The following is a 26700-nucleotide window of genomic DNA, read 5'->3' as shown; positions in this document are numbered from 1 at the left end:
CACCTATGAGAAAATGGGGGGATAGAGAGCTCATTGCATGTGAATGTCGAAAATGAGCATTTTGCAATAGTGAAATAAATATAATTGGGGATAGAAAACAGCTGGAAGCATAGGATGAAGCGGATCAAATAGAGCAAATGTCAACTGTCAAAATGGTACTACTCTCACCTTCTTAAAGTAGCAACGTATGGATAAAAGTTAAGAAAACGAATTTAAATGTGACAAAGAGACCACACAACTGAGCCTTGGTGGGAAACAACGTAGCCATGTGAAAATATGGCATAAGATCTCGTCAATCCCAGTTATGCTTATTGCGGCATATGCTACATTTGCATGTGTATTAGATATCGCATAGTAAGAACCTTCAGTAAGCAGCTTGTAGCTGTGGATCAGGCTCTCTTACAATGCTCCACATTTATATCAATGGAATCCATTCATATACGGACAGACAGCATACCTACATCACCTCTTGCTGCTCAAAAATTTGCAAATCACAGCGAAATTAGAATGCATTTGAACAGTGATTTCTCAAGCTAGACACCGTTTTAGACCGCCAGAATAGCACCAAACCATTGCTCTCGTCTAGCACTTACTTTCTGACACCTTTGCTCAACTTTTTTGGGATTGCCAAAATTTGACCAAAAAAGCATGAGGGATACCTCATGGGATTTTGACGAAAATCAAACGATCGCTTTTTTGATCGCAAGAAACAAGACTTTTGCTATGGCATATATTGACTCTAAATGTTTGTATCGATCCAAAGCAACCCCTGAAACTTTGTTTGTAAGACATTCATATGTAAGATTTCGACAAAGTCGCAAAAAACGTCATTTCATATTTTTCGGGTTTTCTCCTTTTATTTATTCATAACACCTCTTGTATTTGGCACCATCGGATACACCTTGAAAAGTACCCTAGAAATGCATTAGGAAGTATGGGTTGATCATGACAATCCTCATAGTCAAATCTGGCACAATAGATCGAACAAGTCGATTATGAATCAGATCTGGCCAATCTGAAGCATAAAAAATACGGCGTTTAAATACGAGAACTGTCTGCTGGTTACTGACCAAGATGATGGCCTTTTCAATTATGATTGTAATAGATAATTGTGAAGTTTACAAGAAGGTGAATGCAACTTGAAAGTGCCGCATCGTCTTATGGATTATTCATTTTTTTTTTGTTGTACTTTTTTGGTGTAGAGTCAGTTAAATTCTTCCTGCAATGCATGTCATATTGTGGAACGCCCATGATCAGCGATAACCGAATCCGCGTCTATCACCGTGTTCCTATCAAGAAATTTCCCCTTGCTGATGATACGCATTGTTTGTACTCATTTGATGCATCCGCATCGTACCACAAAGATCGTAATGCTATTATAGACGTGTGAACCACTTTATTAGATGTAATTAGAATATAATTTAACAATAATATCAGTTTTAAACAAGCTCCATGTAACGCTTCAATTCGTAATCAGTAACAGCGCTTTGCCAAAGATTCCACTCATGCTTTCTGGTACTGACATAATGGTCAACAAACTCATCGCCCAATACCTTACGTGCCACAGAGTCCTTTTTATCCATCTCTACAGTAGCTTCCTGAAGCGTGCGTGCTAATCTTTGGTTATTCGTTTGATCGCCTGCAGTCTGACTTGGACCTGTTGGAAGCTCTTGCTTGGTCTCAATACCCCAGTAACCGCATTTGAGAACAGCAGCTAAAGCCAAATGAGGATTGATATCTGCACCTGACACTCTCTACAATTTAGGTTGTTGATGAATATAATGATACACTGGTTGAGTTTCTTTTTTTCTTCTTACCATTTCCATCCGAGTGGCACTTGCAGATGTGCTAGGAGGGGCTATTACACGCACAGCACTATGACGAGAATCCATACCCCATGAGACACTTACAGGGGCCCAATAGTTTTCTACCAGTCGCTTGTAACTAGGTTGATCTGCAATTAGACTCGATCCTCACGTAACTAAACATGAACAATAGCTTACCTATTCACAGTTGGGGCCAAAATAGCCAATATACTCGGCAATCCTCTCAACACACCAGCCAAAAACCAAACGGCGTCCTTTGTCAAATTGGGAACATCCTCACTAGGTTCTCCAATAGCAAACACATTCTCACCCTTTTCATTCTTCAAGCTGAAATGCATATGACCTGAACAGCCGGGCTGATCACTGTAAGGTTTAGCCATAAAAGAGGGCATGACATTGTGCTTCAAGCCAATCTGTTTCATGGATGTCTTGAAGAGTGTACCCCGATCGCCCATTTCCTTGGCCTCTTGATACAAGACAGCAGCTTCGAATACACCAGGACCTGTTTCTGTATGCCAGCTTTCGACGTCCACGCGGAATTGCTTGAGCCAGTCAAAGGCATTGTAGTAAAACTCTTGATTCTGTAAGGGTCTCAAGACTGAGTAGCCGCACATGCCCAATGTAAGCGGAGTGAGCTGGCTATGACCCTTTGCGCTCAAGCTCTCGGCTGTTTCTGCAATGATGTTGGTATCACTATTACGTATCCGCATGCATGCACATACGTTGCGCTTACCTTTAAAGCAAAAGAATTCGAATTCGACACCACAATAGGGCGATAAACCCAATCCATTGAATTGATCCACAGCACTCTTGAGCAAGTTACGAGGACAGCAGTAGAGAGGCTTATTTGTAACAGGATGATAGAGGCTGACAAAAAAGAAGGGGATGTTGTTTTCCCATGGTATACGGCGATAAGACGATAAGTCGATCTTGGCAATCAAATCAAAATACTGACAATCTTTGCCAGCAAATTCGCTTGGAGTAGTGTAGTTGTTATCTTGAATATCCCAGCCAAAGATAACAGAGCAGAATCCTATGCGCCATATGGACTGTCACTACCGTCCTACCTCCCTTTTCACCATGCTGTCGACTTACCAAAACCATCCTTGGCTACGTGCAAAAACTTGTCCTTATGCATCACTTTGCCTCTCAGCAAACCGTCAATGTCTACAGCAGCTACCTTAATCTTTGTATCATTGGCGAGCGTCTCCTCCAAGTTTTCAAGCGTCAAGATGGATTGTTTGGTCATGTTGTAAAATCTAATATAAAAGCAAGGAAAAGAAAAGGAAATAAAACAGGAACCCAAGCTAGTTATTTATGCACACACGTTAGTCAATGGCACTAGCGAGTTGCATCAATGCTCATCTGAGCTGCAAATATGGTGCACACAACATCGTCATCCCATCCAGCACCTTTTGCATCTAATAACAAATTAGGCAAATTTATGATTACGCTGAATGCGAGCATATGAGAGGACCGGCCACGTTCGGTCCTCCTTCCCCAGCCTTCTCTCACATCATTCAACGAATGTAGCACAAGCAGGTTGGTAGATTTGGTGGGCCACGTCAATTTAGAGTGGTAGGTATAAATAAGAGTTTTTCTCTTATTCCTTGCTTCTTCTTCTTGTCCTTTCTATTTATTTATTTACTTGCTACCTTACATTACTATGACTACTGCCACTAAAACCAGCACCATCTACTCTTTGGACGATGTCTCCAAGCACAATACCAAGAATGATTTGTGGATGACCATCCATAACAAGGTATACAACATCACTGAATTTGTTTTGGAGGTAAGGATCAACACACATGTACATTTGGATGAACGGTGTACTCATCTATCTCCTTGTCTAGCACCCTGGAGGTAAGAGCATTGGAGTAAGGACACACACACGTGAAAGCAGAGATTGATTGGGGTTGCACATTAGGTGAGGAAGTGTTGCTTGATGAAGCAGGTAATGGCATATCAATTGTAAGCTTGAGAGAAATGTGTAGCTGATAGCGTATAATGTACACTAGGCAAGGATGCTACGGAGGCTTTTGAGGACATTGGCCACTCTGATGAGGCCCGTGAGATCTTGGAAAAGTATTTAATCGGTACCTTGGATGAGGCTGTAAGTAGAATCTATCTGTTTATGGGTACATGGAGATTAATAGAATGCATATTAGTCTCAAAACAACACCTACAAGTTTAATGTTATCCGCGCTGGTGAGCTCCCTGAGCAAAAGAAGCAATCTGGATCGTAAGTTATTTATTTGGATAAGCGAGAAAGAGAGAGAGAGAGAGTGTGTGTTTACTCATGTTGTACACATACACACACAGGTTCCTTCGTGTCATCTTGCCTGCCCTCGCTGTCGTCGGTGTCATTGCCTACAAGTTTATCCTTGCTCCTCAACGTCAATAAACAGACAAAATACTTCTTGATTGCATATTGTAAACAGATGCATTTCGAATAAAAATGTACACATATAAATTGGGTTTCTCTGCTTTTATTATTCTCTTTTCTTTTTTTTCATTTGATTCATATCACTCAAAGCATGGGAGCATTGGCAAAGAAACAGAGATCCAGCAACACATCGTATCAGATTATTTTGCATCAAATTGGATTTCTGCTTACAGGAGTGTGTACAACACTCGGTGTACAATGGCTGTTTTACAGAGGCGCTGCTAGTAAGTATGTGTGTGTGTGTGTGTGTGTGTGTGTGTGTGTGTGTGTGTGTGTGTGTGTGTTGCATAGAGAGACTGCCGTCTGACCATGACCAGCATCTATGAGTCTACTGCCTCAACTATCCAATTATATGGGCATGTTGCTGGTAGGTCTCTTTGTTCCCATCTTGCTTAAAAGAAAAAAGCAAATGGCATTGCAATACAGACTGATCCTCTCAGAGGAAGAAGCAGATGGCCACTTGTTCAAAGACCACGTATGTATATATTCTCCCTTTGCCTGCTTTGCTTGGTCGAAACGAAGGCTCATTCATCGTCTCCTTGTATAATATACAGATGATCACATCCAAACTACAGACACAAGATCAAGAGGACGACTTGAAGCTGCCTACACCTGCTTTCATGAAAGAGGAAGGCCCTATTCCACACTTTGCAATCATCAAATTAGCATCGCTGGATATCATTGCTAGCTTTGCTCTGACAATTGGATTCTCAATCATTGGAAGTGGAATGTTTCAAGTGATTTACAGCAGTGTGGTGATTTGGTGTGCTATTTTCACTTGGTTTTTTATGGGCAGAGCGTTATCTCGAGTGCAATGGATGGCCATCATTGGCACAAGTCTTGGGCTAGGCATCAGTTCACTGGATAGCATCCGAGGATCGCCATTACAGGAAGATGCGTTTGCATCAGCACAGATGGATCAAGAAGGTACATGCCTCGCTTGCTGTGAGATGGAGGGGGAGGGGGATGTTTAAATTTACACTGTATTTTAGATACAACAAGAAATGTGCTGTTCAATGGAACCTTAATGACACTCGGTGGCACTCTCATATCAGGTACATACAGAAAAGTCAAATTATTTACGCTTGAACTGATGTGCTTTGTTTGTGTATCTGCTAGCGTGCATATATGTGTATGCTGATAACATTCTCTCTAAAGCTGATAGACAGCCCCTGCCCGCAAGAGTGTGCTGTTGGATGGGCGTCTATACATCACTCTTTACTTGGTTATGGATCTCTGTATACACGCTGCCTCAATTTAATGAAATCATTCATGTGGATGCTGAAACGTCGACTTGCACTGTACTCGCTATGTATTTTATAGTGACAATTGCAAATGCGTTACACTCTTGGAGCTATTACGAATTAATTGAACGCACGGGTAATGTAGCCACTGGTATTTTACAAGGATTGCGTGCCATTCTGGTTTATTCCATCAGTCATGCTTGGTACTGTCAAGAAGATTCAGCACAATGTAAGAGAAAGTGTGCCATTGAGAGGGTGTATGCAATGTCTGACACGATTGCATGGTGTTTAGGCTTTACGACATCCAAAGGATGTGGCTCGCTCATAGTCATCGGCTGTGTCTTGGTTTTCACGCTCGGCAAGAAATAGGTGCCATGGATTTTTCATTTTGTATAGTATAGATATAAAGATCATGTTAAAATGTGCAGCCGATTGGAGACTCTGGATGGTGAATTCAGTCGACTTTTTTAAGGCCAACCAATCATCCAATGTACTATGATGACCATGGAGGTTTTCCATATGCATTAGTTTTGCACGTTCGCAATAGAAATTCAGGCAAAAACAAGCTGAAAGAAAAACTCTTTCTTCAAGTCTACATGAAAATCAAAATCACCCAATCAAAGGGTCGTTCATGTCCCGAGACAAAAAGTTCTACTACGTTTGCGCTTAGGGACGTTTGTGTAGGGTAGGCGAGATTGGATGTCCTATTTAAATATTGTAGCCACCGAATTGTGGTTACAAATCGCTTGAATCATAAGTACCTCAAATGCATTGACTTTCCATGGAAATGTCTATGAAGCCATCTTTAAAAAGGTTTGCACGAAAGAAAAGAACCAAATGCTGATGGATCGTTTCAATGTGAAAATGAAATCTTCAATACATACTGCATGTTGCCTAATTTGAGTTGAGAACCTATGAAAATGCGGGGGGAGAGAAAGCATTTCTCCCCCAGGTTTTCTTGATTTATCCAAGGGGGTGGTGAGAGAAAGCCCACCAACGGGAACAATAAAAAACTTTAAATTCACATGTACCCCCCACCTTCATCTCTTTCTTTCCATCTTTTTCTTCTTTTTTCTATTTTGGCAAATCGTATCAATATGTGGATGGAAACAACAACTGAAAACGGTGTATTTGGTAGGTTTATACACATGGATGGTAAGCGTGCAGAGCCACTGACTGTACATGGACATTATAGATAAAAATCAAATTCAACCTCACAACACCCAGCAGCCATCTGAAGGATTCGATCGCTATTTGGAGGACGATGATACTGCCACAGACACTGGCAGGACCATGAGCAGTATTGCAGACAACAGCCATCTTCAGCATGACTCTCCTCCCTTTGTGGACCACATGGAAGAGACATCTACCTCATCATTTGAAAAGATCATGAAAGATCCTGAAAACAGCCGTGTCTCTCGCTATCAAAACACCTACTTTATGGACGGTGGAAACCGTTTTATCTCTGTAAGTCCTATGCACGACGCTCCCATATTTTCTCACATTATATTAACTTGCACAAAAATAGTTGCCAACACTGGGTAACACAAGTACCAAAGCAGCATCTCACATCTCGAGAATCTTTGAGGATTGGCTTCAAAACAAGCTCTATTATCAAAGCACAAATGATGGACTCGAGAGATTGCCCATCTTGGAAGATTCTGTCGAATTGCTCGCTGAGGATGTCGTCAACAAGCTCAAATCCAGAAACTCTGTTCGAGGCTTAACTGGCCTTTCTCGCATCATGATCAAAATCAGAACAGGCCACGTCTACACATATCATCAATTAGAGGATGGCCAGCCGCTCATTACTGCTGATATGGAAGATTTTTTTCAACAGTTTCCTTTATTTGTCGAGATCATTATCTACACCATGCCAAAAGACTCGGACCAATCCTGGGATGATGTTCAACTCTTGCTAGCTGTGGAGAATATCACTGTCAATCCATCCGATCCTTATCATATCAAGGAGGACATTCCATTAGTTGCTTGAGCCCATTTACTCTTAGAATTGCCACTTTCAATACCCCTCTTTTGCACGCACTCACTCACTCACCCACCTGCCCCTTGTTTTTTTTTTTTTTTCTAATTTGCATCTGTACATATAGTAATAAATTTTCTCTCTTTAATAATGTACTTTGTTAATCGGTATCAGAGTCGGTATAGGATACCAATGCAGTGGTAGTTTGCTTAGGAGCGTCATTGTGTCGTATCTTTTGTCTCTTTTCAACTGGTTTCACAACCTTCACGTCATTTAGTTTCATTGATCCCGTCTCGTTGGATGGCCTTGCTGTTGCCGTTGTCGTTGTAAATGGTTTGGATTGATAAAAAGGATCTGTCTTTAAACGTGTTCTTGCTGACGCTAAATGGCCCAAGGTGCCCACATGCTTCTTGTTGCTTTTTGAGGTGTTGAATAGTGGTGCTACTGCTGCATCCAATCTCTTTTCATCGAGCACATGTGTTGCGTTGTATTCAATTGATTTAGCTTCTACAATATCACTCGTTGTCTCGGGCAGTAGTTCGATCTGCAGTGAATGCTTATCTCGCAACTTTTCCGTCTCTTCCAATATAAGTTTGTCTTTCTTCTTTTCCTGTCTAAATTGTCTTCTCAGTTGCTGTGATTTGGTATATGGATCTGACCATTGCGTTTCATTCAATGTTTGTAGTTGTGTCAAGTGCGGTGTGGCCTCTTGGATGATCTTTTTGTCTTTGATACCATGCTCAAGGCGATACATGGGGTCGGATTCCAGCTGTTCCTTCTGTTCTTTATCTAGACAACAGTGTGAGTGCTTGTTATTTGCGCGGCATATTCACCAGAGACCCACCTTGCAACTGAATCACTTCAGTATCGTCTGCACTCCACTCCTCCATCTTTTTGCGAGCTCCACTCACAACGACGTAGGCTGTATTCTGTAGGCATTCACTCAGTGACAAGTTTTGATAGCTGCAGAACATGATTTTACCTTGGGATCTGTATGAATTTCGATCCAGTTATCACATAGGTGGCACTTCATTCGAAACTGCAATATAGGCGTACTGTAGTATTTACCAATTTGCTTCTTTTGGGCATTGTATCGAACACCTACATATGCATCTTGCTGAGCACAGTGCCAAGTCTTTCAGGGACACTAAACATACCTTGGCCGATATGATTTTCACATCCATTGCACCAAATATTGAATGGCAATTCGAATCTAAGCCGTCAGGTTAGAACATTTCCTGTCATGAGCGAAACCTTGAGTCAACTACCTGACTATAAGGATGCCCTCGTCGAGTTTTCTTGCTCGGTCTCCAAGAGCATGTTTGCCATAATGCGTATTGATAGAGCCCTAATTAAAGCTTAGCATGCATCCTGCTTGATGTTTATATTATAATCATACCTTTTCAGGTGTCCAATCTGGAGGGTAATACTTATTGAATGGTTGCATTGTTCAAGTTTGAAGGAAAAGGGAAAAAGAAAAGTATCGTGTGGCTTGTGGTGTTTGGGGTTGGTAAATTTGTAGTTTCATGCAATAGTAAAGTAGATGTACATTCAAGTTAAAAGCCCTGTGGTATGAGCTCCCACTCTAAAATATATGACTTTCTATTTCAGAGCTAGTGTGAATGCATGAATCAGAGCCGCTTCTGATAATGTTTATGAAAAGATAATACATAGCATCACTGGTTTACGCAGAGTATGAAATCTTGAATAAGGTGGGCAAATTTACAATCTCATGAGCTTCGCCTTTTGGAAGACCACCTTACAACGATTAAATCTGTTAGGTACACCATTGAGCATTAAAAGCAATGAGAAAGTATCTAGACTAAACTAAGGTACTTTTCTACTCTTAATCTCCCCTGTATTAGCTTCACAAATATCGGCTATCTCTACGGTGAAGGCATCCGTGGTTTTGCAGTCGTCAAAATTATTTAAACGCCGTATTTTTTAATGCTTCAGATTGGCCAGATCTGATTCATAATCGACTTGTTCGATCTATTGTGCCAGATTTGACTATGAGGATTGTCATGATCAACCCATACTTCCTAATGCATTTCTAGAGTACTTTTCAAGGTGTATCCGATGGTGCCAAATACAAGAGGTATTATGAATAAATAGAAGGAGAAAAAACGAAAAATATGAAATGACGTTTTTTGCGACTATGTCGAAATCTTACATATGAATGTCTTACAAACAAAGTTTCAGGGGTTGCTTTGGATCGATACAAACATTTAGAGTCAATATATGCCATAGCAAAAGTCTTTATTTTTGCGATCAAAAAAGCGATCGTTTGATTTTCGTCAAAATCCATGAGGTATCCCTCATGCTTTTTTGGTCAAATTTTGGCAATCCCAAAAAAGTTGAGAAAGTAAGTGCTAGACGAGAGCAATGGTTTGGTGCTATTCTGGCGGTCTAAAACGGCGTCCAGCTTGAGAAATCACTGTTCAAATGCATTCTAATTTCGCTGTGATTTGCAAATTTTTGAGCAGCAAGAGGTGATGTAGGTATGCTGTCTGTCCGTATATGAATGGATTCCATTGATATAAATGTGGAGCATTGTAAGAGAGCCTGATCCACAGCTACAAGCTGCTTACTGAAGGTTCTTACTATGCGATATCTAATACACATGCAAATGTAGCATATGCCGTAATAAGCATAACTGGGATTGACGAGAACTTATGCCATATTTTCACATGGCTACGTTGTTTCCCACCAAGGCTCAGTTGTGTGGTCTCTTTGTCACATTTAAATTCGTTTTCTTTACTTTTATCCATACGTTGCTACATTAAGAAGGTGAGAGTAGTACCATTTTGACAGTTGACATTTGCTCTATTTGATCCGCTTCATCCTATGCTTCCAGCTGTTTTCTATCCCCAATTATATTTATTTCACTATTGCAAAATGCTCATTTTCGACATTCACATGCAATGAGCTCTCTCTCCCCCCATTTTCTCATAGGCGTATTTCACATGAAAGATTTTAACACCAATGTTCAAGGTAAACAAAAAAAAAAAAAAAAAAAAAAAAAAAAGATCATTTGACTCTGAAACAGGTGTAACTGGAAGCTTAATTCGGTTGTCCTTCTCTACCTCTCCTTATTCTCGCTACCAGAAATTACAATGCTCTCGATTCACCTCTCCTTCTGTTTGCATTCATCATGAGCTGTTTATTTAATTGGATGATAAGCATAGCTTCTTCTTTATTTACATCGTCTAGAACCAGTTTTCAATGATTTTTGTACCACAAAGCATGCACATTCAAATCAAGAAACAAGTGTACACCTTGGAAGACAAAGCATCGATAAGAGCATCATATAAAAATTGATGTCTTAGTCTCCATGGAATAGAACAAAACAGATTGTTTTTCGAGCCAGTACAAGCAATCTTGTGCCAACTATCATGGGTTGCTGTCAATGATATCAATCAAGTGTTTGGGCCACCATACATCATCATTATGCCCACATTCACATGGTGGGTTGATTCGTCTTCAGTATCATTCCTGTAACCTGTTTGTAATTCTCACGCCAAAAGTATTCATCTCATCATATAGAGTCAACATATTTCATAGCATAAGTTTAGGAACTGCCCTCTTTTGGAAGGTCCCCGGATCATGCATAATCAAAACAGCTCATTTGTAGGCGAAATCGAACTAAAAAAAAAATTTTACATGTAAAAGAGTAAACAAAACGACATGGATTGAAGAGAGATGAACAAGTAAATGGTCGTTGCATAGTCAAAAAGAAGATATTCTACTATAAAGTATGCACATCATTGGAAAGCAAATTGTTTGGGGAATGCAATGGTGCTGTTTTCAGGATCCAAGGTGAGGTGAACATCGCGAAATTCATCAAAACAACACGAAACAATACGAAACTAACGCCGTGAGGTCTTTTGGTTCGAGACTTTCCACAGTGACATGGTATATAAAGAGGGAAACTTTTAGATGGATGAATACTTTACCTTTGTTCTTTTACTATTAGCGTGTAACACCCTTTCGTTTGCATGCTACTTTCTTGCTTTTACTTGTATCGCTCTCTCTTATGGCACCACTTTGTTTCTTTCAAGTCAGGTTTTTTTTTTTGTTAATGGAGGTGTTTTTTTGGGGTTGCGTGCTCTGTTGTGTGTGTTCAACCCATTGGCTTACTCGTAGGTCGCCTGAGCATGTAACAGTGTCTTGGGTTGGTAGTTGGGCCTCACGCTAGGTACGCTCTCCATTTGGGAACATTTAGACTCTCACTTTCTCGTAGTTGTTCCTGTGAGTATCATTGCCATTGTAAATGGCTTTGAGAAACCAAGAAGAGTCTTTTTTTTTATATATAAATGTGAATGAATAACGTAAATGATAATAAACTATGCTTTTAACCCTCTAAATGCCCTTCTTTTAAAGTCTTGTCATTATCAGTTTCATGTGCAATCTAAGCTACAATGATGCTATAAACATGATATACGTGGTTTTATTAATTAACTAATTAAAGGGAATGAAAAACGAACACTGTATCGAGCTACCTGTCTACGACAATGCTTACAGTGGCAACAATTGTCCTAGGCACAAGGTCATCGGTTTGATGTTCAATACTAAAGCCTGTTCATGCAATGCCATATAGTACTACAAGATAAACGCACCTTTAATATCCCCTATCTTTCTGTTCATGTGCAACTATATATACCTATCTCAAGAATTGATCTCTTCTTTGATTGACATCTGTGTTGGATTCGCCATTTTGATGTAAAGGTGGAGGATTCTCAAATTCAGGCTCTATTCTTTTCTTGATCATTGTAATCTGTTGCATGGTCTTGTCGAATTCTCTGTCTACAAGCTCACGTTGGACCTTGAGATTTTTTACCTCTCTTGATGACTCGAGTTTGTGTTGAAGAGCACGAAGTTTTTTGCTGTTGTGGTCCAGGATAGCTTTATCAGACTTGAGAGCGCCTTCCATGTGGTTGATAAACTTGGCAGCAGATGACACCATTAAACGTTGATCGTCTCTTTGCTGCGTTTTATGCAATACCACACCTGTTGTTGTTGTTGTTGCTTTTGATTTAACAGAAGGTATAGCCTCGTTGATTTCCTGCTTCAGCTGCTCCAGTGTGTTTGCAAGTGAAGCCAGCGAGCCTTGGTGCCTCTTGGTAGTGTCATGGAGCAATTGAATGTTGCCTTCAGAGTACTTGGTAACATCAGCCATCTTCTTCATTTGAAAAGCAGTGGTTGCTTCATAGCGGCTAAAGATTTCTGCCAACTTGTCTCGAGTGTCATGGCGAAATTCATCGTAAGCAAGCCACCGAGAGCGATTTTCAATATCCAGTTCCTTTTGCTTGATGCTAACAGCTGCAACGTCGTTGTGCAAAGATTCCATGCTCTTCTTGCAGTCCTTCCCCATGTTGATAAACTCTTTATGGAAGTCAGTAACTTGATCTCGAAGAATGGCGACTTGCAGATCCAGTGAAGCAGTGTCTCCATGTTGTTGTTGATTAGTGCCGCTGCTGCTGTTGATGTATCCAGGAGCATGAGGGTGGGCATTTGTGGTATCTTGTGGGTGCTTTGATTTCTTGATTTTGCTGGCCAGTTGATCAATTTTGGTCTGTATATCTTTCAGTTGATTGTTAAATGCAAGATGAAGAGAGTCAATCCTAGATTCCAGAGTAGACGTGCTTACAGTGGTAGTTGATGCGGACGAAGCACTAGTTGTTTCGTTGCTGTTACTCGCGCTGGCATCTGAAATATCATTGTTGCTGCTCTGATTTTGTCGAGGTTTAAGATTGTTTCTCAAAGTAAACACCATTCTGGCCAAGCTATCTCTTTTGTTCATATTCACCATACGATCATAGCCTCTACGGATGGACTTTCTGAACTTGGACCTTGTAGATGAGCTGCTAGGGACATTGACATGAATGGAGGCAGAGGTACTGGCACCAACCGAGACAGAAGAGCTACTAGTGCCAACCGAGGGGGGAGCTTGTTGAACAGCAGGAGCTTGGCCATACACCATTTTGTTCAATCTGTCCACATGGGCATTCAACTCTAGGACTTGCGCTTGTAACATGGAGTTTTTTCTTTTACTAGTGGCTGCTTGAGTGGTAGGCCTCTTGGTGAAGTTGAATGGTTGACACGCCTTCTTGATGCTGGCTGGAACATAGCCTCTGCTGGCAAGTTGAAGACGACTGACCTTTTCAATCAAGATGTTGTCGGTTGCAACCAAATTACGGATTTCGTTGTTCACTTTGCGGCTGTTTTCATTGAAGCTATCGTAAGCAGCGTTCATTTTGGCAGTGGTTTTGTCCAGCGCAGCATTGGCAACCCTGAGCTGATACTCATTTTGTCTCATGGCATCATGAACAAAAGCCATTTCTTGCTTGAATGTTTCTTCCGAGAGCCTCTTTTGATCTTCCAGAGTAACCAGCAGGTTCTTCTTGTCATTGTCAAGGCTCTCTAATCTCTTGTAGACATCCTCAAGGCTTTCAAAGTAGTTTTTCTGGTGCAGTCTTATCATCTCATGTATGGCTAATGCGATGCATGTCAGCATGTATACGACTATGTAGTGAGAAAATGAACTTACTATCATCGCGCTGCTTATTGACAACATAACAGATATGATCTACAGGCAAAATAGTCAGTGTTGTTATCAGATGCATGATTACAATAGAGCTTACAAAGCTGAGTGATGAGCAAAAGAGATGGAAAGATGGTAGACAAGATAAACTGCAGGTAACCAGGCACTCCAATGAGAGATAAAATTTGACCCATTTTAAATGCAATAATAGCTTGATGATTTGTTGAAACGAATGCCATCCATCAGGCATTATATATCTCTACATCTACAATGTGTCATTATACAAGTGCCATTATGGCACTGCACAATGAAATGCTGATCATGTGCCGCCCTTCATTGTGGGGGCATAGTGAATCGCCCTTCATGTTGCGCTGCAAGTGGCATGCATAAATGACTCTTTTTCTGATCCAAGCATGAGCATTGATTGGTGATGACAGACTGAAAATTACCTGAAAAAGCATTGATTCCCGTTTGTTCTCCTCTTTTTCTCATTCTCCATATTACTACACAATGGCCACTACAGACGTAAAAACCAAATCAAAGAAAGCAGCTGAGCATCCTTCTGTAAGTTGAGTTATTTTTGCAGTAAACAGCAGGATAGATACTAATGCCATTGTTGATTTACAGTATGAGAGCATGATTATTGGTAAGTCATCAGAAACTGCATGCCACACATATGGCCCATTCATTCACCACTACATACACATGTAGCTGCCATCTCTAATCTCAAGGAGCGCAAGGGTAGCTCTCGTCCTGCTATCAAGAAGTACGTTCTTGCCAACTTTAAGGTATCACCTGGTGCTCATTTTGATTCGCAAATCTCTGGAGCCATTCGACATGGCGCTGCAAAAGATGTCTTTTCTCTTCCAAAAGGTATGTGAATTAAGGAGCAAACAATGGGTTCAAGGAGGTTTAATTAATAACGGGGATATACAACTACAAAAAGGCTTGTCTGGTACAGTCAAGTTGGTGAAGCCTGTAAAAAAGACAACAGAAAAGACGCCTGAAAAGAAAAAGACATCTGCTCCAAAGAAATCCGCATCTGCTCCAAAGACACCTACAAAAAAAGTTGTCAAGAAGAAGGCTAATGCTGCCACCAATGCCACTGCCACTGCAAAAGCTTAATGCCATGGTATGAACATTTATAACACATTTATATGAAAATAAAAATTGAACATGAACTACCATACGGAATGAAGCACGCATTGAGTATCATTTGCCATGCTAGGCAACAGTACTACCAACGATATCTGGATTTAAAGTGAATAAAAGCGGTTGAGAGTGGGGAAAATGCGCTCTATTTCATTCCATCATGGACGAAACTGTATACACGGAAGCTCGCGATTTTCTAGACCCCATCTACAGCAACATCTCTTTACTGGATGATCGTCCGTTTATCACGCTCACATTTGCGCAAAGCTTGGATGGAAAGATAGCCAAGCAAGGACAACAAGTGCTGATCAGTGGAAAAGAAAGTATGGCCATGACGCATCGTTTGCGCACACTGCATGATGGCATCTTGGTAGGCATCGGTACTGCTTTGGTAGACAATCCTCAATTGAATGGTAGGGGGGCATAGACATAAGTAGCTTCGTTGAATATACTTAATGTTCTTTCTGCGTAGCTCGTTATTTATCAGCAGACACTGCAATTAAACAGCCTCAACCCATTGTACTGGATCCTTTCATGAAATTACCTACCAATTGTAAGCTGATCGGTAACTATCAGCATGGTGCAGGAGAGCAGCCTTGGTTGGTTGTTTCTGAAAAGGCTTTTGTGGAGGAGACTGACAAGAGAGTAGTGCTGGAAAAGGCAGGCGTAAAGTTCATCCCTGTCAAGGCATTAGAGAATGGTGAGTGACACACATCAGGGATTTGTGTGCGACTAACATGCTCTCTCACAAGGACGACTGCCTCTGAGCGAGGTGTTTAAAGCACTCAAGGCAAACGGTATCCATACCCTGATGATAGAAGGTGGCTCTCGTATCATACAATCATGCCTCACGGACGCATGGGACCAGCTTATTATTACAACTGCACCCATGTTCATCGGCTCTGACGGTGTGCCAGCCATCCAAGACAGCAACGATATGCCCAAGTTGAGCAATATCAAATATCAAGTCATGGGCAGAGATAGTGTTTTAGCAGCAACCAAATAAATAAGTATGTTTTTATTTCTTCAATACATTGACACTGCCATCCTGTTCACCAAAATAAGCCATGGCAGCCATCTGACAAAAGAGACCCACTTCATAGACACCGGTTAATAATTTAATCTCTTTTAACAAACTAGCAGGATCTTCCAATTGACCAAAATCAGCATCCACGACAAAATTACCGTTGTCTGTAACCACAGGACCTGCTTTTTTGACAGCCATACGCAAATTGACTTGTTTGGGCTTGATAGAGAGTTCATGCTCTATCTTCTTCATGACAGTTCGGTAGCATAATGGCACAACTTCAATAGGTACACCTTGGTGCCATTGTGTTCCTAAGCGGCTGGATTCTTTACGGAAATCTATAGTCAAGCGGGGAGCGTGAGTCATACATGTGTACCTCTTTGTCTGAGTGCATTTACCTGCAACAATGATGAACTTTTTAGCGGCTTCAGCAACAAGCTTCTCTTGAAATTGGCATGCACCGCCTCCTTTGATTGCGTTCAATTGATCATCCACTTCGTCAGCCCCATCAATAGTAACATCAATCACGTCATTTCTAGATGGTGTTAGTGTGATAAGGATAATGCCACTCTGCATGCTAATACATTACTGTTCAACGGATCCCAGTTTCAGTCCATTATCAAGGATTAATAATTTGCTCTGGAAGCTTGTTGGCACGTAGGTAATGTGCTTTAACTCGGGCTTTTGAAGGATTCTTTCAATGACATAGACAACAGTGGAACCAGAGCCAATACCAACGACTTGATTCTCGGGAGAAATGTGCTCATCGACAGCCTTGTAAGCAGCTAAACGCTTGCCATTTTCAATGAGTTCTTTAGACATGATAGAGATAGATAGATACGCGAAAGAAGAAGATGAAGCTGATATCAAAAATGTACCTTTTTAATGCAGCGTTCACTCCCATTTTTCTGCACTACGGTCACTGTTTGCTTATGTAAATCGACTCACTGAAACCAAAAGGATGGTCTAACTGATTATGTAAGAAATAAGGCTGTATGATAGTATTATTTATTAAAGCGATGCAATGTGTACAGAGTATATTATCAATAATAATCGTCCTCATCGTCGTCCTCATCCACAAAATCGTCTTCTTCGTCCGAGAAATGGCGATCTTTTCTAGATATTCTCGGCTCTTCTTCTGACTCGTACTTTTGCTCTTCCACATCATTGTCGTATTCATCATCAGACTCCTCGACAATTACCTTTTTCTTGCCACCGCCTCTTGATAATGCCAACGGCATGGAGGGTTCTGTTTAAATAGGACACATCAGTATCTTGGGTCAGTTGCAACTGTTGGCAAACTTACTCTGAATACGTGTTTTAAAGAAGTGTGCTAAACGAATAGCATTCTTGTGAGCAGGAGATGACTCAGCATTGTATTTCATGGCATTCTTCTTTATCAGCTCCACATCATCAATCAATCCCTACAGAACAGGCATGTCAATCAATTCGCCTCATTCTTTTAGACAGCAAACTACTCACATCTACCGTGCGATAAAATCCATTGTCCAATCTTTCCACTACAGTATCCAGACAAATGGGGTAAGCAACCACGGATAAATAAGGTGGATAGTCATAGTAGTTGACTTGATGCACGTATAGATAAAAGTCGTCCACATTAGCAAGCCATGCAATGGTATCCTTGGCTCGCTTGATCTGTGCTGGTGTCAGAGTGGACCCCACATCATAGCGTGTACGGAAATCTTCGCCTGTCGGCACCAGTTCCCATGGCGATAAATCCTCGGCGTTTGAAGAAGCATCATCCCAAAGGACATGATAAAAGGCCCAGGGACTAGGCAAATTGGCTTGCTTCCAGATTTGACCTTGGTTATTGACACTAGATACTGTACCGGTATATTGGCCCTCATCATAGATAGCATCCACTTTCTGGCCCACATCCAGTGTTAAAAAGACGTTCATGGAAGCCAAGAAGCGTTCCCAGAGCACAATGAATTCAGGGCTGTCATCTTCGTCGGTGTATTCAATAATGTGGTCTTGCTGCATGGACGACCACAGGGGTTCTTCTCGTCCTTGTATCACTTGCGGCAGGTTGTGGAGTTCCAGCATGTGCAATTTCAGCTTACAATAAGCAGGCGGCCCAACCAGCCAGCTGATGCTGTTGACGCGAGCAAACAACACAGGTTCGTGCTTGTCAATGACACCATGCTTTTCGTCAAACAAATGGCGCATTTGAGATTTCTTGAGGTATTGCTTGTGCCCTTCTGTCAGAATAGCCACGGTGTCTCCCACTTGAGGCAAGTATTTGGCCAAACTGCGCTCTGTGTTTGTGATCCATGGAATGGGCTCATGCTCTTTGATCTCGTCTTCTGTGAGTTCGCGGGGTCCATCACGAACCTTGGCTGAGCGCTTGTTGCTGGCTTTGGTAGTGGTAGACGGCGCTGCTGCTGCAGCAGGAGTAGGTTTGTGTGAATCGCTGGGTGTTGGTATGGCTGGTGTTTCGGGGAGATGAGCACGGCTTCTTGTAGCACGGCCCGTGGACGTCGACCTGGAGGCCATGTTTTGCGATAATCCACTACTGCTTGTGCCTCCTGCTTGGTGAGTGTATTGCTGGTATTGTCGCAGTTGATAGGGCGTTTCACTGAATTCATCATCGCTGGCATGTGTGGTGGTAGCAGCAGCAGAACGAAGCTTTCGCTTTCCTTTGCGATCTTCCGGCTCAGAGTGTTCTGGTCGACCTGATGTCGTAGATGTAGAAGCCATGGCACCCATGTCTATAGTGTGATTTGCTGCTCTATTCGAAGGTCCTGCTTCTGAATGATCGCTATCTTGGGCATCACTGGCATCATTGTCTACATTGACAAATTCGTCTTCTTCACTCTCGAAATCACTTTCAGCGTACGAGGGTCTCTCTGTCACTCTTCGTCTGGTTCTGGCACGCACAGGTTGATCTTCTTCCTCATCCGATGCATCACGGTTGCGCTTGCGAGTAGCACGAGATCCACCTCTGCCTCTGCCTCTACCTCGACCCATACCTCCTCCACGACCACGACCTCGTCTGCGGGCTGTGCTAGTATGTCGCAAGGTACTGCTGCTAGATGCTGTGGTGCGAGGTGTTCTAATAGGTATCTGTCCAGCGCGACTCCGAGTTACTGGCCCTTCTTCATCGTTCTCATCTTCACTGTTGAACACTATATCATTGTCTTGCGTGACGAATTCATCTGATCCTCGCTCATCATCACTGCTATTGGCACTGGATGCATAGCCCGCGTTTCCAGCTTCATCATCGTGGTAGTCTTCGTCTGCTGAATCATCTGGCAACAAGGCAGGCAGTACAGGGGGAGGAAATTGGAACTGAATGTTGCCTGCAGTCGCAAGATCACCTTCTTCGTCATCCTCGAATCGAACAAATTCACGTCTTCTCTTGGCAACTGTAGCACGGTCCAGCGCAGGCAAAGTGATACACTTCAGGGCACGAATCTCTTCTTCTTCCTGGTCATAACAAGCTGAGCGTTTGATGTCCTCCAACTCAAAGGTCTCTGGCGTAGTAGGAATGTTGCGACCATAGCCTAGTTTCTTTTGATTGGGGTAGGCTACGCCTTGAAGGTCAATGATGGGTGAGAATGGCATAGCGTAAGGTAATTGCTGTGTAGGTTCGTCCACAAAGGAGCCATCTGCAAAATGGCGCAGTGCTTGATAATCCGACATAAAATACTGTCCTCTCTCCCAACTTCTCACTTGTTCATAGTCCTTGTCCAGTCCACCGATACCAAACAGTGTACAGTGTCCTTCTTCATCTGTAATGGCGTACTTCATACCGTCTTTGGAGAACTTGCAGTCTGTGAATGTTCTTCCTCGGTGCTTGGTGCAGTTAATCACCTTTTTTTTTTGCACATCCCACAAGATCACATTGCCGTCGTAGCCAGCAGAGAGAATTGTGCTGGAGTCTAGAGGATGGTTGTCTAGAGCATAGATTTCGCCCTCATGTCCCTTTAATACGCACGCAATCTCGCCACTGGAAGCATAGTACACTCGTATTTCACCATAATTGGATGCTACAAAGCACCATCTATCATCTGCGCTCCATGCAATCATCGATACTTTGGGTGGATCTACGAATGCTGCTGGATTTTCAGGTACGTCTAGGTCCATGTCAGTGGGCTGCGTTGTATGGAGATTGTCGTCATTGTCAAATGAAGGCATGAGTGTTCCAAATTCCTCTGTAGGTTGTGATGTGGATGCGATATCGTTTAATGTGCTCTGGTTCATGGATGTGGATCTGCTCATAACGGTGGATGCTGGTGTCGAGGGTTTGACAGTGTCGGCATCAGCACTAACAGGCTCCTTTAAGCTCACTACGCATAGAAGCAATGAGTAAACACAGTATGATGCAGTTTAGTAATGTTCCGTCCTACATGTAATCGAGCTCCACTGCTTGTATTCCTTATCAAACCTCCAAATACGAGCTGTACCATCTTGACATCCACTGAGAATACGCTGACCATCATGGCTGTACGCCAGATCAGTGACACTGCCCATATGGCCCTCCAAAGTGCCAATAGGCACAACAGCTTGAGGCTGTAGATGACTGTTCTTGTCAGGGAACAGAGCGTTGGCTACCTTCCTTCTTCCTCTAGCACCAGATGCCGGCCTGTCCTGGCTTGACACATCCGCATGCCCACCACTGCCTTGAGATGCAACACCTTCATGTGTTGTCTGTACCTGCACCGTTGAAAATACATACACAAATCCATCATCACCAGCCACCGTGAATTTTGTGCCAGTGTAATCAAACGACGAACATCTCAATCTATCTTTTGCTCGAAATCGACAGCTGAATGTAATTGGGGAATCCACATCAAAGAACTGCAATGTGTCACGGTCCCATCTCCATAATCTCACAAATCCATCCTCGTTGGTAGCCATTAAATAGCGGGTCTCTGCTCTTGGCGAAGGCGAGAATTTGACAGTGGTGAAGGGCTTGATGGCGGTCGAGTTGGGTCGTAAACACATGATGGGCTTGTATTCATCCATGGTCCATACCCGCACGCACCCGTCTGTGGAAGCTGTGGCGATCAAGGTGTTTTCCTGGTTGATAGCGATATCTGTAATGACGTTTTGGTGGCCTCGAATGGTGTGGATCAAATAGCCTGTTCGAACGCACCACACTTTAACGAGGAAATCATCACTTCCAGTGAATAATCTGCGGTTGGTCTTGTCGAATACGACTGAATACACTGGATTACGGTGACCTGATATAGTTACACGCTACATAAAAAAAAAATTGCATGAATGTTGGAGAATTTCGTTTCTTGCATTTTGTCACTGAGTCCCTACTTCTCTGTAAAATGTAGATAAAGATGTAGGCATTTCATTCTTTTTCAACACTCTGGCTCCCATCTCTCTTGCAATCAGCATGCGATCTAATCAAAAACATGTAAATACTGCTTGCATGGTTGCGCGTTCCATCAGACTTACGAATAGAGAGCTTATCCAACTGCGATGGTGTCATTGTCAAGTAATTGCATCGTTCCACTTCTTCATGAGGCACAAAGGCGGATAGCATGGTCAGCAGTGATTTATCGCCATGTCGTAGAGCACTGACTCGAAGTATGGTTGGATCTCCTGTTTCTTTGAAATGGCTCAAGAATCGACCCAATAGGTCCAATAAATAGTTGTTGCTAATGTTGGGATACTCTCTCGACTGCACATAGAAGGTTAATTGAGCACACCAATACAGCACTCTTAGCTCAATGCAAACTTACAAGTCGATCCATCGTCATTGGCACTTGCTTGCCTTCGTATGTAATTGTATGTGGTAGCAGATCACGGTTTTGTTTCAATTCATCTTCAAGCACACGTGCGGCATCCTTGCAAGGACCTGCTGCCAAAAACTTGGCTATCAAGTAATACAACTAAAGTAGAGTGATAAGTAGGCTGATTTAATTTCTTTCAGTTGATTTGTACCTCTAAGCAAAGCAAACAAGCAAAGGTAAAAGAGGGCACGTGTTGGCGTTAGTTGACATCATTCTCCTCCTATAGCATTTGCACACTAGTCAATACTCACCTTGCTCCATTGTGAAAAGGGATGATTGAACGCAATGGAAAAGTTTGATCTTTTAATCGTTTTTGAAAATTAAGGATACAGAAAAAGAAAAAAAAAGAAGAGGACAAAAGCCGTGGATAACAAGTATCTCAAGACTGCAATACATACCCCGAACTATGGCGAGACCTTCTCTTCGCTACGGACCTTGATTCGAATGGGGGGGGGGGCGCACAGCTCGCGGCTGTACAGCCCTCTAATTATCAATGCCGAATCTGTCAAGAGAAGGAGATGTTGAGTCAGGAATGAAGCATTCCGTTTCGCATAGTGTCTGAAGAGGCCTATGTGAATTAACAAGACCTTTCAATAGATGCAGTGTTGTGAGTGCCTTGGCTCCAAGTCAAGCTCTTTCATCTGCTTAAAACAGACCCGTCAAATACTCAACTTGGTGCTATTTTTTTTTGACCATGGTAGTCTTTCATCATGGGATATTGGACAGAGCATTCTTTTTTTTTTTTTTTTTTTTTTTACACACAACGGCTTACCCCCCTCTATAATATCAGTAAATTCAAATTTTACATCATTTATATACACTGAAAATGGCATTTATAAACTTGAATTGGGCATTAGATGGCCAAAGAGTAAGACGGATTTATATAGTACTATTTCACATCCTCCCTCACACTTGGATTTACAATTTATCGCGCTCAAATTTCGCAATTATAATAGCATCTAACAGAGAATAACTGAAAGAACTAGAATAAGCTACATCATTGTTTAATTTGCAGCTTCTTCTTCATCAGTTTGATAGACATTGATTGTTTTCATGATGAAGGCATTATCGATTGGGCTGTTGGCCACCAGAATAACTTTAAACGCTGTTTACTTATTCGCCTTTTATTTGTTCATTTTTAAAAAAATGCGACTTGATTGATCTATTTTTCATGATTCGATTATATGAATTGTGCTCATCATCCCATACCCCTTTATGCTTTTCTAGAGTACTTTTCGTGGCGCATCTAACAGTGCTAATTTTCCAATTGTTTTGAAGAAACATATTGAGTTATATTAGAAAATATGAAATAGCTATTTTGGCCAAAAAGTCAAATTTCCATTCACAAATGAAGTTTTAGAGGTTGCTTTGGATCGATACAAACATTTAGAGTCGATGTATGCCATAGCAAAAGTCTTCATTTTTGCGATCAAAAAAGCGATCGTTTGATTTTCGTCAAAATCCCATGAGGTATCCCTCATGCTATTTTGGTCAAATTTTGGCAATCCCAAAAAAAGTTGAGCAAAGGTGTCAGAAAGTAAGTGCTAGACGAGAGCAATGGTTTGGTGCTATTCTGGCGGTCTAAAACGGCGTCTAGCTTGAGAAATTACTGCTCAAATGCATTCTAATTTCGCTGTGATTTGCATATTTTGAGCAGCAAGAGGTGATATAGGTATGCTGTCTGTCCGTATATGAATGGATCCCATCGATACAGATGTGGTGCATTGCAGAAAAGTCGCTTCCATAATTACAGTTTGCTTTTAAAGGTTTTTTACGTGGTGGTGGAAGGGCAAAAGACTGAAATATTAGTACACGTCCGCAAATGCAGCAGAGAAATGCTTTTTTCACAAGATTCGAGGTGTAAATAATGTAATGCTTTCCAGGGACACGAGCACTGAACATTGCATTGCATCGGGTTATAAATGCCCTGATATTCAATTACATGGAAGAGGCTCATGATTTATTACAAGATAACACCTACTAGCATGTATCCCATTGTGCATGCTAATGGACTATAAACTAAGCTTTTCTCCTGTATCACCTCAATAGAGAGATAATACTGCTATAATAGTTTGGTTTCCAGGGAAAATATTCATCCTATTTGTATAACTCTACTCTGATTAGAAGCAGCAATATATGCATCTGTTGTGTTCATGTTTCGAAGTGGTAGCACAAATCAAAAATATCTGTTCTAATCAGATCTTTTTCCAAAATAATCCTTTGAATTGATTTTCGAGGAAATCAGCAGATATTGAGTAGAAGAGGGGCTAAACGTATTCTCTTTGAACACATGAAAATCGTTAAATAGATCCAAATGGAGCCGGCACTTCTACTGATGCTTACTAATTGGAGCTTTTGAATGCCTCTTTGTATGCAACTTTTCATTCGGCACTTCCGACACAGCTGCAGGGACGCAAAAGTCAAACCTAGATCTCATCTTTGAATGTACATCGAATATATTTATCATAACAAATGCTTGTAAATAGGCACTCGCCATCATTAATTAATTAGTCATTGTATGATGAAAAATTGAGATTTTATATATAGCTTTAGGTTTGAAGTGTAAATTTGGACTATCAACAGAATCTGATAAGATTTACAATGAGTCAAGCCAGTGACATATTTTATTAGATGTTTTAATTTGGAGTACAAATATAATACATGCTATTATATTTTTGGAAAGTAAGATGACATTGAATGATATGGTTAAAAGAAGAAAAGTGCATATAAGTAAGATTAGATTATTGAAAGAAGATTAATAAATAAATAACATTGAAAGGGGTTGTAGTAATTCAAGAAGGGCCGTTTTTGATTAGGGGGGATAGAGGAGGAAAGGTGAGTGGAATATACAATTTTAGTTTGGAATATAAGTAGGATTATTCTCCTTGTTGAACAGCTGCTGCTGCTTCTTTTCTTTACGCTCGATAATGAAGCGATGCACATAGACAATTGCTGACAAGAGCATGATCAGGCAGTGACCAATACCCAAAAGCAAGAAGGGTGCACCCTTCATCCAGTCGTCAAACAGAACACCACCAACCTTGGATACGATAATGATACCAAGAGCACCAATAAAGGAGTATGTCGCAGAGATGGCAGCATGTTCTTCTCTCTTAATATAGTTGCCAGCCACCATAGCCATACCAGAGATGATCATACCATATTGGCCACAAGCAATCAAGATGACAAAACCAAGAGATAGCTTAGATGTGGGATCAATCGAAAAGGAGAATGGAATGCAGCCACATGCACCGACAACACCAGCAATAAAGACGGCCCATTCCTTGGGAATATATTCGGAAGCAAGCGAGAAAAATGGAGTAGCACATAAGGCAACTAACTGGGAATAACCGGAGAGAGAAGATGAAGAAGCCATAGCATAAAGACAAGTTTTGCCGGCTACACATTTACCGCTTTCTACATAATATTGAGCAACCCATAGGGACAAGAAGTTGGTGATAATGATTTCATCTGCACGAGCAAAGAAACTGGAGGCATAGCCCAATGCAATGCGAGGCTCTTTAACTGCTTGCAAACCTTTGTAGAGCTTCAAAACCCAGCCCTTGATATGATTTACTGGAGGACGGGTACACGCATCTTTAGGCATGCAAAAGAAGAGGATAATTGCAAGAGCCATTGAAGAGCCACCGATGGCACTGTGAGAATACTTCAATCCCGTGTTGTTGCCAGGATATCTTATGGACAGATAGGCTGGCACCATGAACAAACATAGAGCTGCAAAAGTAGCACCGAGACCAGAGGCAATACCGATACAACCAGAGACAAGACCTCCTTTACCATAGGCAACCTCCATCATCATGGCGACCATCATTGACGTTGAGCCAGCAGAACCAATGGAGAAGACCAACTTGATCAAAAGCATGTCAGGATAGACATTGTGAACATGAGGATAAGCAACGATGCACATACCCATCAAAAAGATGGACATGGCCATGACGCCACGACGACCAATACGGTCTGAAGCCATAGACCAAATAACGACGCCAATCAGAGACATGATTTCAGAGTAGAGAGACAGAGAACCGGTAATGTCGCCAGTGTCAGTAGTAATGCCCAAAACACCCATGATGATTTGATTCTGGGTACCAGCAATATAAACGATCAAGGATAAGGAGACAAACACAGCAACGATAAAGGCAAAGAACTGCAGTGGGTGTACGTGGCTTTGTAGAGGAATCCACCACATGAATTTACGAGGAGGCTTTTCATCAGCTAGATTCAATGAATTATCAACGGTAACAACGCTAGTTTGTGAAATTTCAGTTTTCGCTTCATTCAAATCATATTGGTATGATTGATGTTGCTGATGTTGCTGATGCAGCTGCTGTAAATGTGTTTCCGGAGTCATCCTTTGAATAATGTTGTAGAAAGAAGATGACAGAAATTATAAATCGTGAAGGCTCCTTTTTATATAACGTTGAGATATTCTGAAAAAGAAAAGAAAAAGAACAAGACCAACAAGCACGAAATAACAGGACAAAAGATATAGAAGCGCAAAGAGAAAATCTCACCGTTCTACCGAAGTTTTATGTAGATTCCATTATCAGATGTAAAACAGCATCTGTATAGGGCCCGCTATTATAAGGGACCCCCACGTTTGAATCAGCATCTTATCAGATGGTAAACTCATATTTGGACCACGATAGAGGAAGTTTCTCATTCTTCTCCATTTCAAGTGGGAAATC

At 41.6% G+C, this 26700-nt stretch overlaps 11 protein-coding genes across 11 annotated transcripts; 5 read left to right on the top strand and 6 right to left on the bottom strand.

The window, feature by feature from the left end:
- Positions 1 to 1439: 1439 nt before the first annotated feature.
- ATC70_013479 (uncharacterized protein) lies at positions 1440 to 3075 on the bottom strand (the record flags this gene model as incomplete). Its single annotated transcript, XM_064832643.1, has 5 exons — positions 1440 to 1754; positions 1818 to 1944; positions 2004 to 2499; positions 2560 to 2859; positions 2922 to 3075. 5 exons carry the CDS (start codon positions 3073 to 3075, stop codon positions 1440 to 1442), a joined length of 1392 nt encoding a protein of 463 aa, XP_064675522.1.
- Positions 3076 to 3492: 417 nt separating this feature from the next.
- ATC70_013478 (uncharacterized protein) lies at positions 3493 to 4230 on the top strand (the record flags this gene model as incomplete). The annotated part of the gene is made up of 6 exons (XM_064832642.1): positions 3493 to 3618; positions 3680 to 3689; positions 3754 to 3780; positions 3845 to 3939; positions 3995 to 4068; positions 4149 to 4230. The coding sequence occupies 6 exons, from the start codon at positions 3493 to 3495 to the stop codon at positions 4228 to 4230; spliced, it is 414 nt and encodes a 137-aa protein (XP_064675521.1).
- Positions 4231 to 4594: 364 nt separating this feature from the next.
- ATC70_013477 (uncharacterized protein) lies at positions 4595 to 5885 on the top strand (the record flags this gene model as incomplete). The annotated part of the gene is made up of 5 exons (XM_064832641.1): positions 4595 to 4747; positions 4827 to 5199; positions 5265 to 5327; positions 5392 to 5745; positions 5809 to 5885. 5 exons carry the CDS (start codon positions 4595 to 4597, stop codon positions 5883 to 5885), a joined length of 1020 nt encoding a protein of 339 aa, XP_064675520.1.
- A 728-nt stretch (positions 5886 to 6613) lies between these two features.
- On the top strand, positions 6614 to 7509 carry ATC70_013476 (uncharacterized protein; the record flags this gene model as incomplete). Its single annotated transcript, XM_064832640.1, has 3 exons — positions 6614 to 6650; positions 6712 to 6983; positions 7045 to 7509. 3 exons carry the CDS (start codon positions 6614 to 6616, stop codon positions 7507 to 7509), a joined length of 774 nt encoding a protein of 257 aa, XP_064675519.1.
- Positions 7510 to 7657: 148 nt separating this feature from the next.
- ATC70_013475 (uncharacterized protein) lies at positions 7658 to 8944 on the bottom strand (the record flags this gene model as incomplete). Its single annotated transcript, XM_064832639.1, has 6 exons — positions 7658 to 8286; positions 8342 to 8426; positions 8480 to 8598; positions 8655 to 8710; positions 8766 to 8845; positions 8897 to 8944. The coding sequence occupies 6 exons, from the start codon at positions 8942 to 8944 to the stop codon at positions 7658 to 7660; spliced, it is 1017 nt and encodes a 338-aa protein (XP_064675518.1).
- Positions 8945 to 12160: 3216 nt separating this feature from the next.
- On the bottom strand, positions 12161 to 14235 carry ATC70_013474 (uncharacterized protein; the record flags this gene model as incomplete). The annotated part of the gene is made up of 3 exons (XM_064832638.1): positions 12161 to 13992; positions 14048 to 14086; positions 14142 to 14235. The coding sequence occupies 3 exons, from the start codon at positions 14233 to 14235 to the stop codon at positions 12161 to 12163; spliced, it is 1965 nt and encodes a 654-aa protein (XP_064675517.1).
- A 316-nt stretch (positions 14236 to 14551) lies between these two features.
- On the top strand, positions 14552 to 15166 carry ATC70_013473 (uncharacterized protein; the record flags this gene model as incomplete). The annotated part of the gene is made up of 4 exons (XM_064832637.1): positions 14552 to 14605; positions 14669 to 14687; positions 14753 to 14914; positions 14988 to 15166. 4 exons carry the CDS (start codon positions 14552 to 14554, stop codon positions 15164 to 15166), a joined length of 414 nt encoding a protein of 137 aa, XP_064675516.1.
- Positions 15167 to 15353: 187 nt separating this feature from the next.
- On the top strand, positions 15354 to 16199 carry ATC70_013472 (uncharacterized protein; the record flags this gene model as incomplete). The annotated part of the gene is made up of 3 exons (XM_064832636.1): positions 15354 to 15606; positions 15666 to 15893; positions 15946 to 16199. 3 exons carry the CDS (start codon positions 15354 to 15356, stop codon positions 16197 to 16199), a joined length of 735 nt encoding a protein of 244 aa, XP_064675515.1.
- Positions 16200 to 16211: 12 nt separating this feature from the next.
- ATC70_013471 (uncharacterized protein) lies at positions 16212 to 17042 on the bottom strand (the record flags this gene model as incomplete). The annotated part of the gene is made up of 3 exons (XM_064832635.1): positions 16212 to 16558; positions 16619 to 16755; positions 16810 to 17042. The coding sequence occupies 3 exons, from the start codon at positions 17040 to 17042 to the stop codon at positions 16212 to 16214; spliced, it is 717 nt and encodes a 238-aa protein (XP_064675514.1).
- A 221-nt stretch (positions 17043 to 17263) lies between these two features.
- On the bottom strand, positions 17264 to 22255 carry ATC70_013470 (uncharacterized protein; the record flags this gene model as incomplete). Its single annotated transcript, XM_064832634.1, has 8 exons — positions 17264 to 17469; positions 17527 to 17644; positions 17703 to 20533; positions 20594 to 21446; positions 21516 to 21601; positions 21657 to 21882; positions 21944 to 22077; positions 22246 to 22255. The coding sequence occupies 8 exons, from the start codon at positions 22253 to 22255 to the stop codon at positions 17264 to 17266; spliced, it is 4464 nt and encodes a 1487-aa protein (XP_064675513.1).
- A 2593-nt stretch (positions 22256 to 24848) lies between these two features.
- On the bottom strand, positions 24849 to 26363 carry ATC70_013469 (uncharacterized protein; the record flags this gene model as incomplete). The annotated part of the gene is made up of 1 exon (XM_064832633.1): positions 24849 to 26363. The coding sequence occupies one exon, from the start codon at positions 26361 to 26363 to the stop codon at positions 24849 to 24851; it is 1515 nt and encodes a 504-aa protein (XP_064675512.1).
- Between the last annotated feature and the right edge of the window lie 337 nt (positions 26364 to 26700).

Source organism: Mucor velutinosus (genome assembly GCF_035048745.1).
Source record: "Mucor velutinosus strain NIH1002 chromosome Unknown tig00001577, whole genome shotgun sequence".
NCBI classification, from domain to species: domain Eukaryota; kingdom Fungi; phylum Mucoromycota; class Mucoromycetes; order Mucorales; family Mucoraceae; genus Mucor; species Mucor velutinosus.
The sequence above is the reverse complement of the archived record's forward strand: the minus strand, read 5'-3'. Positions and strand labels throughout refer to the sequence as shown.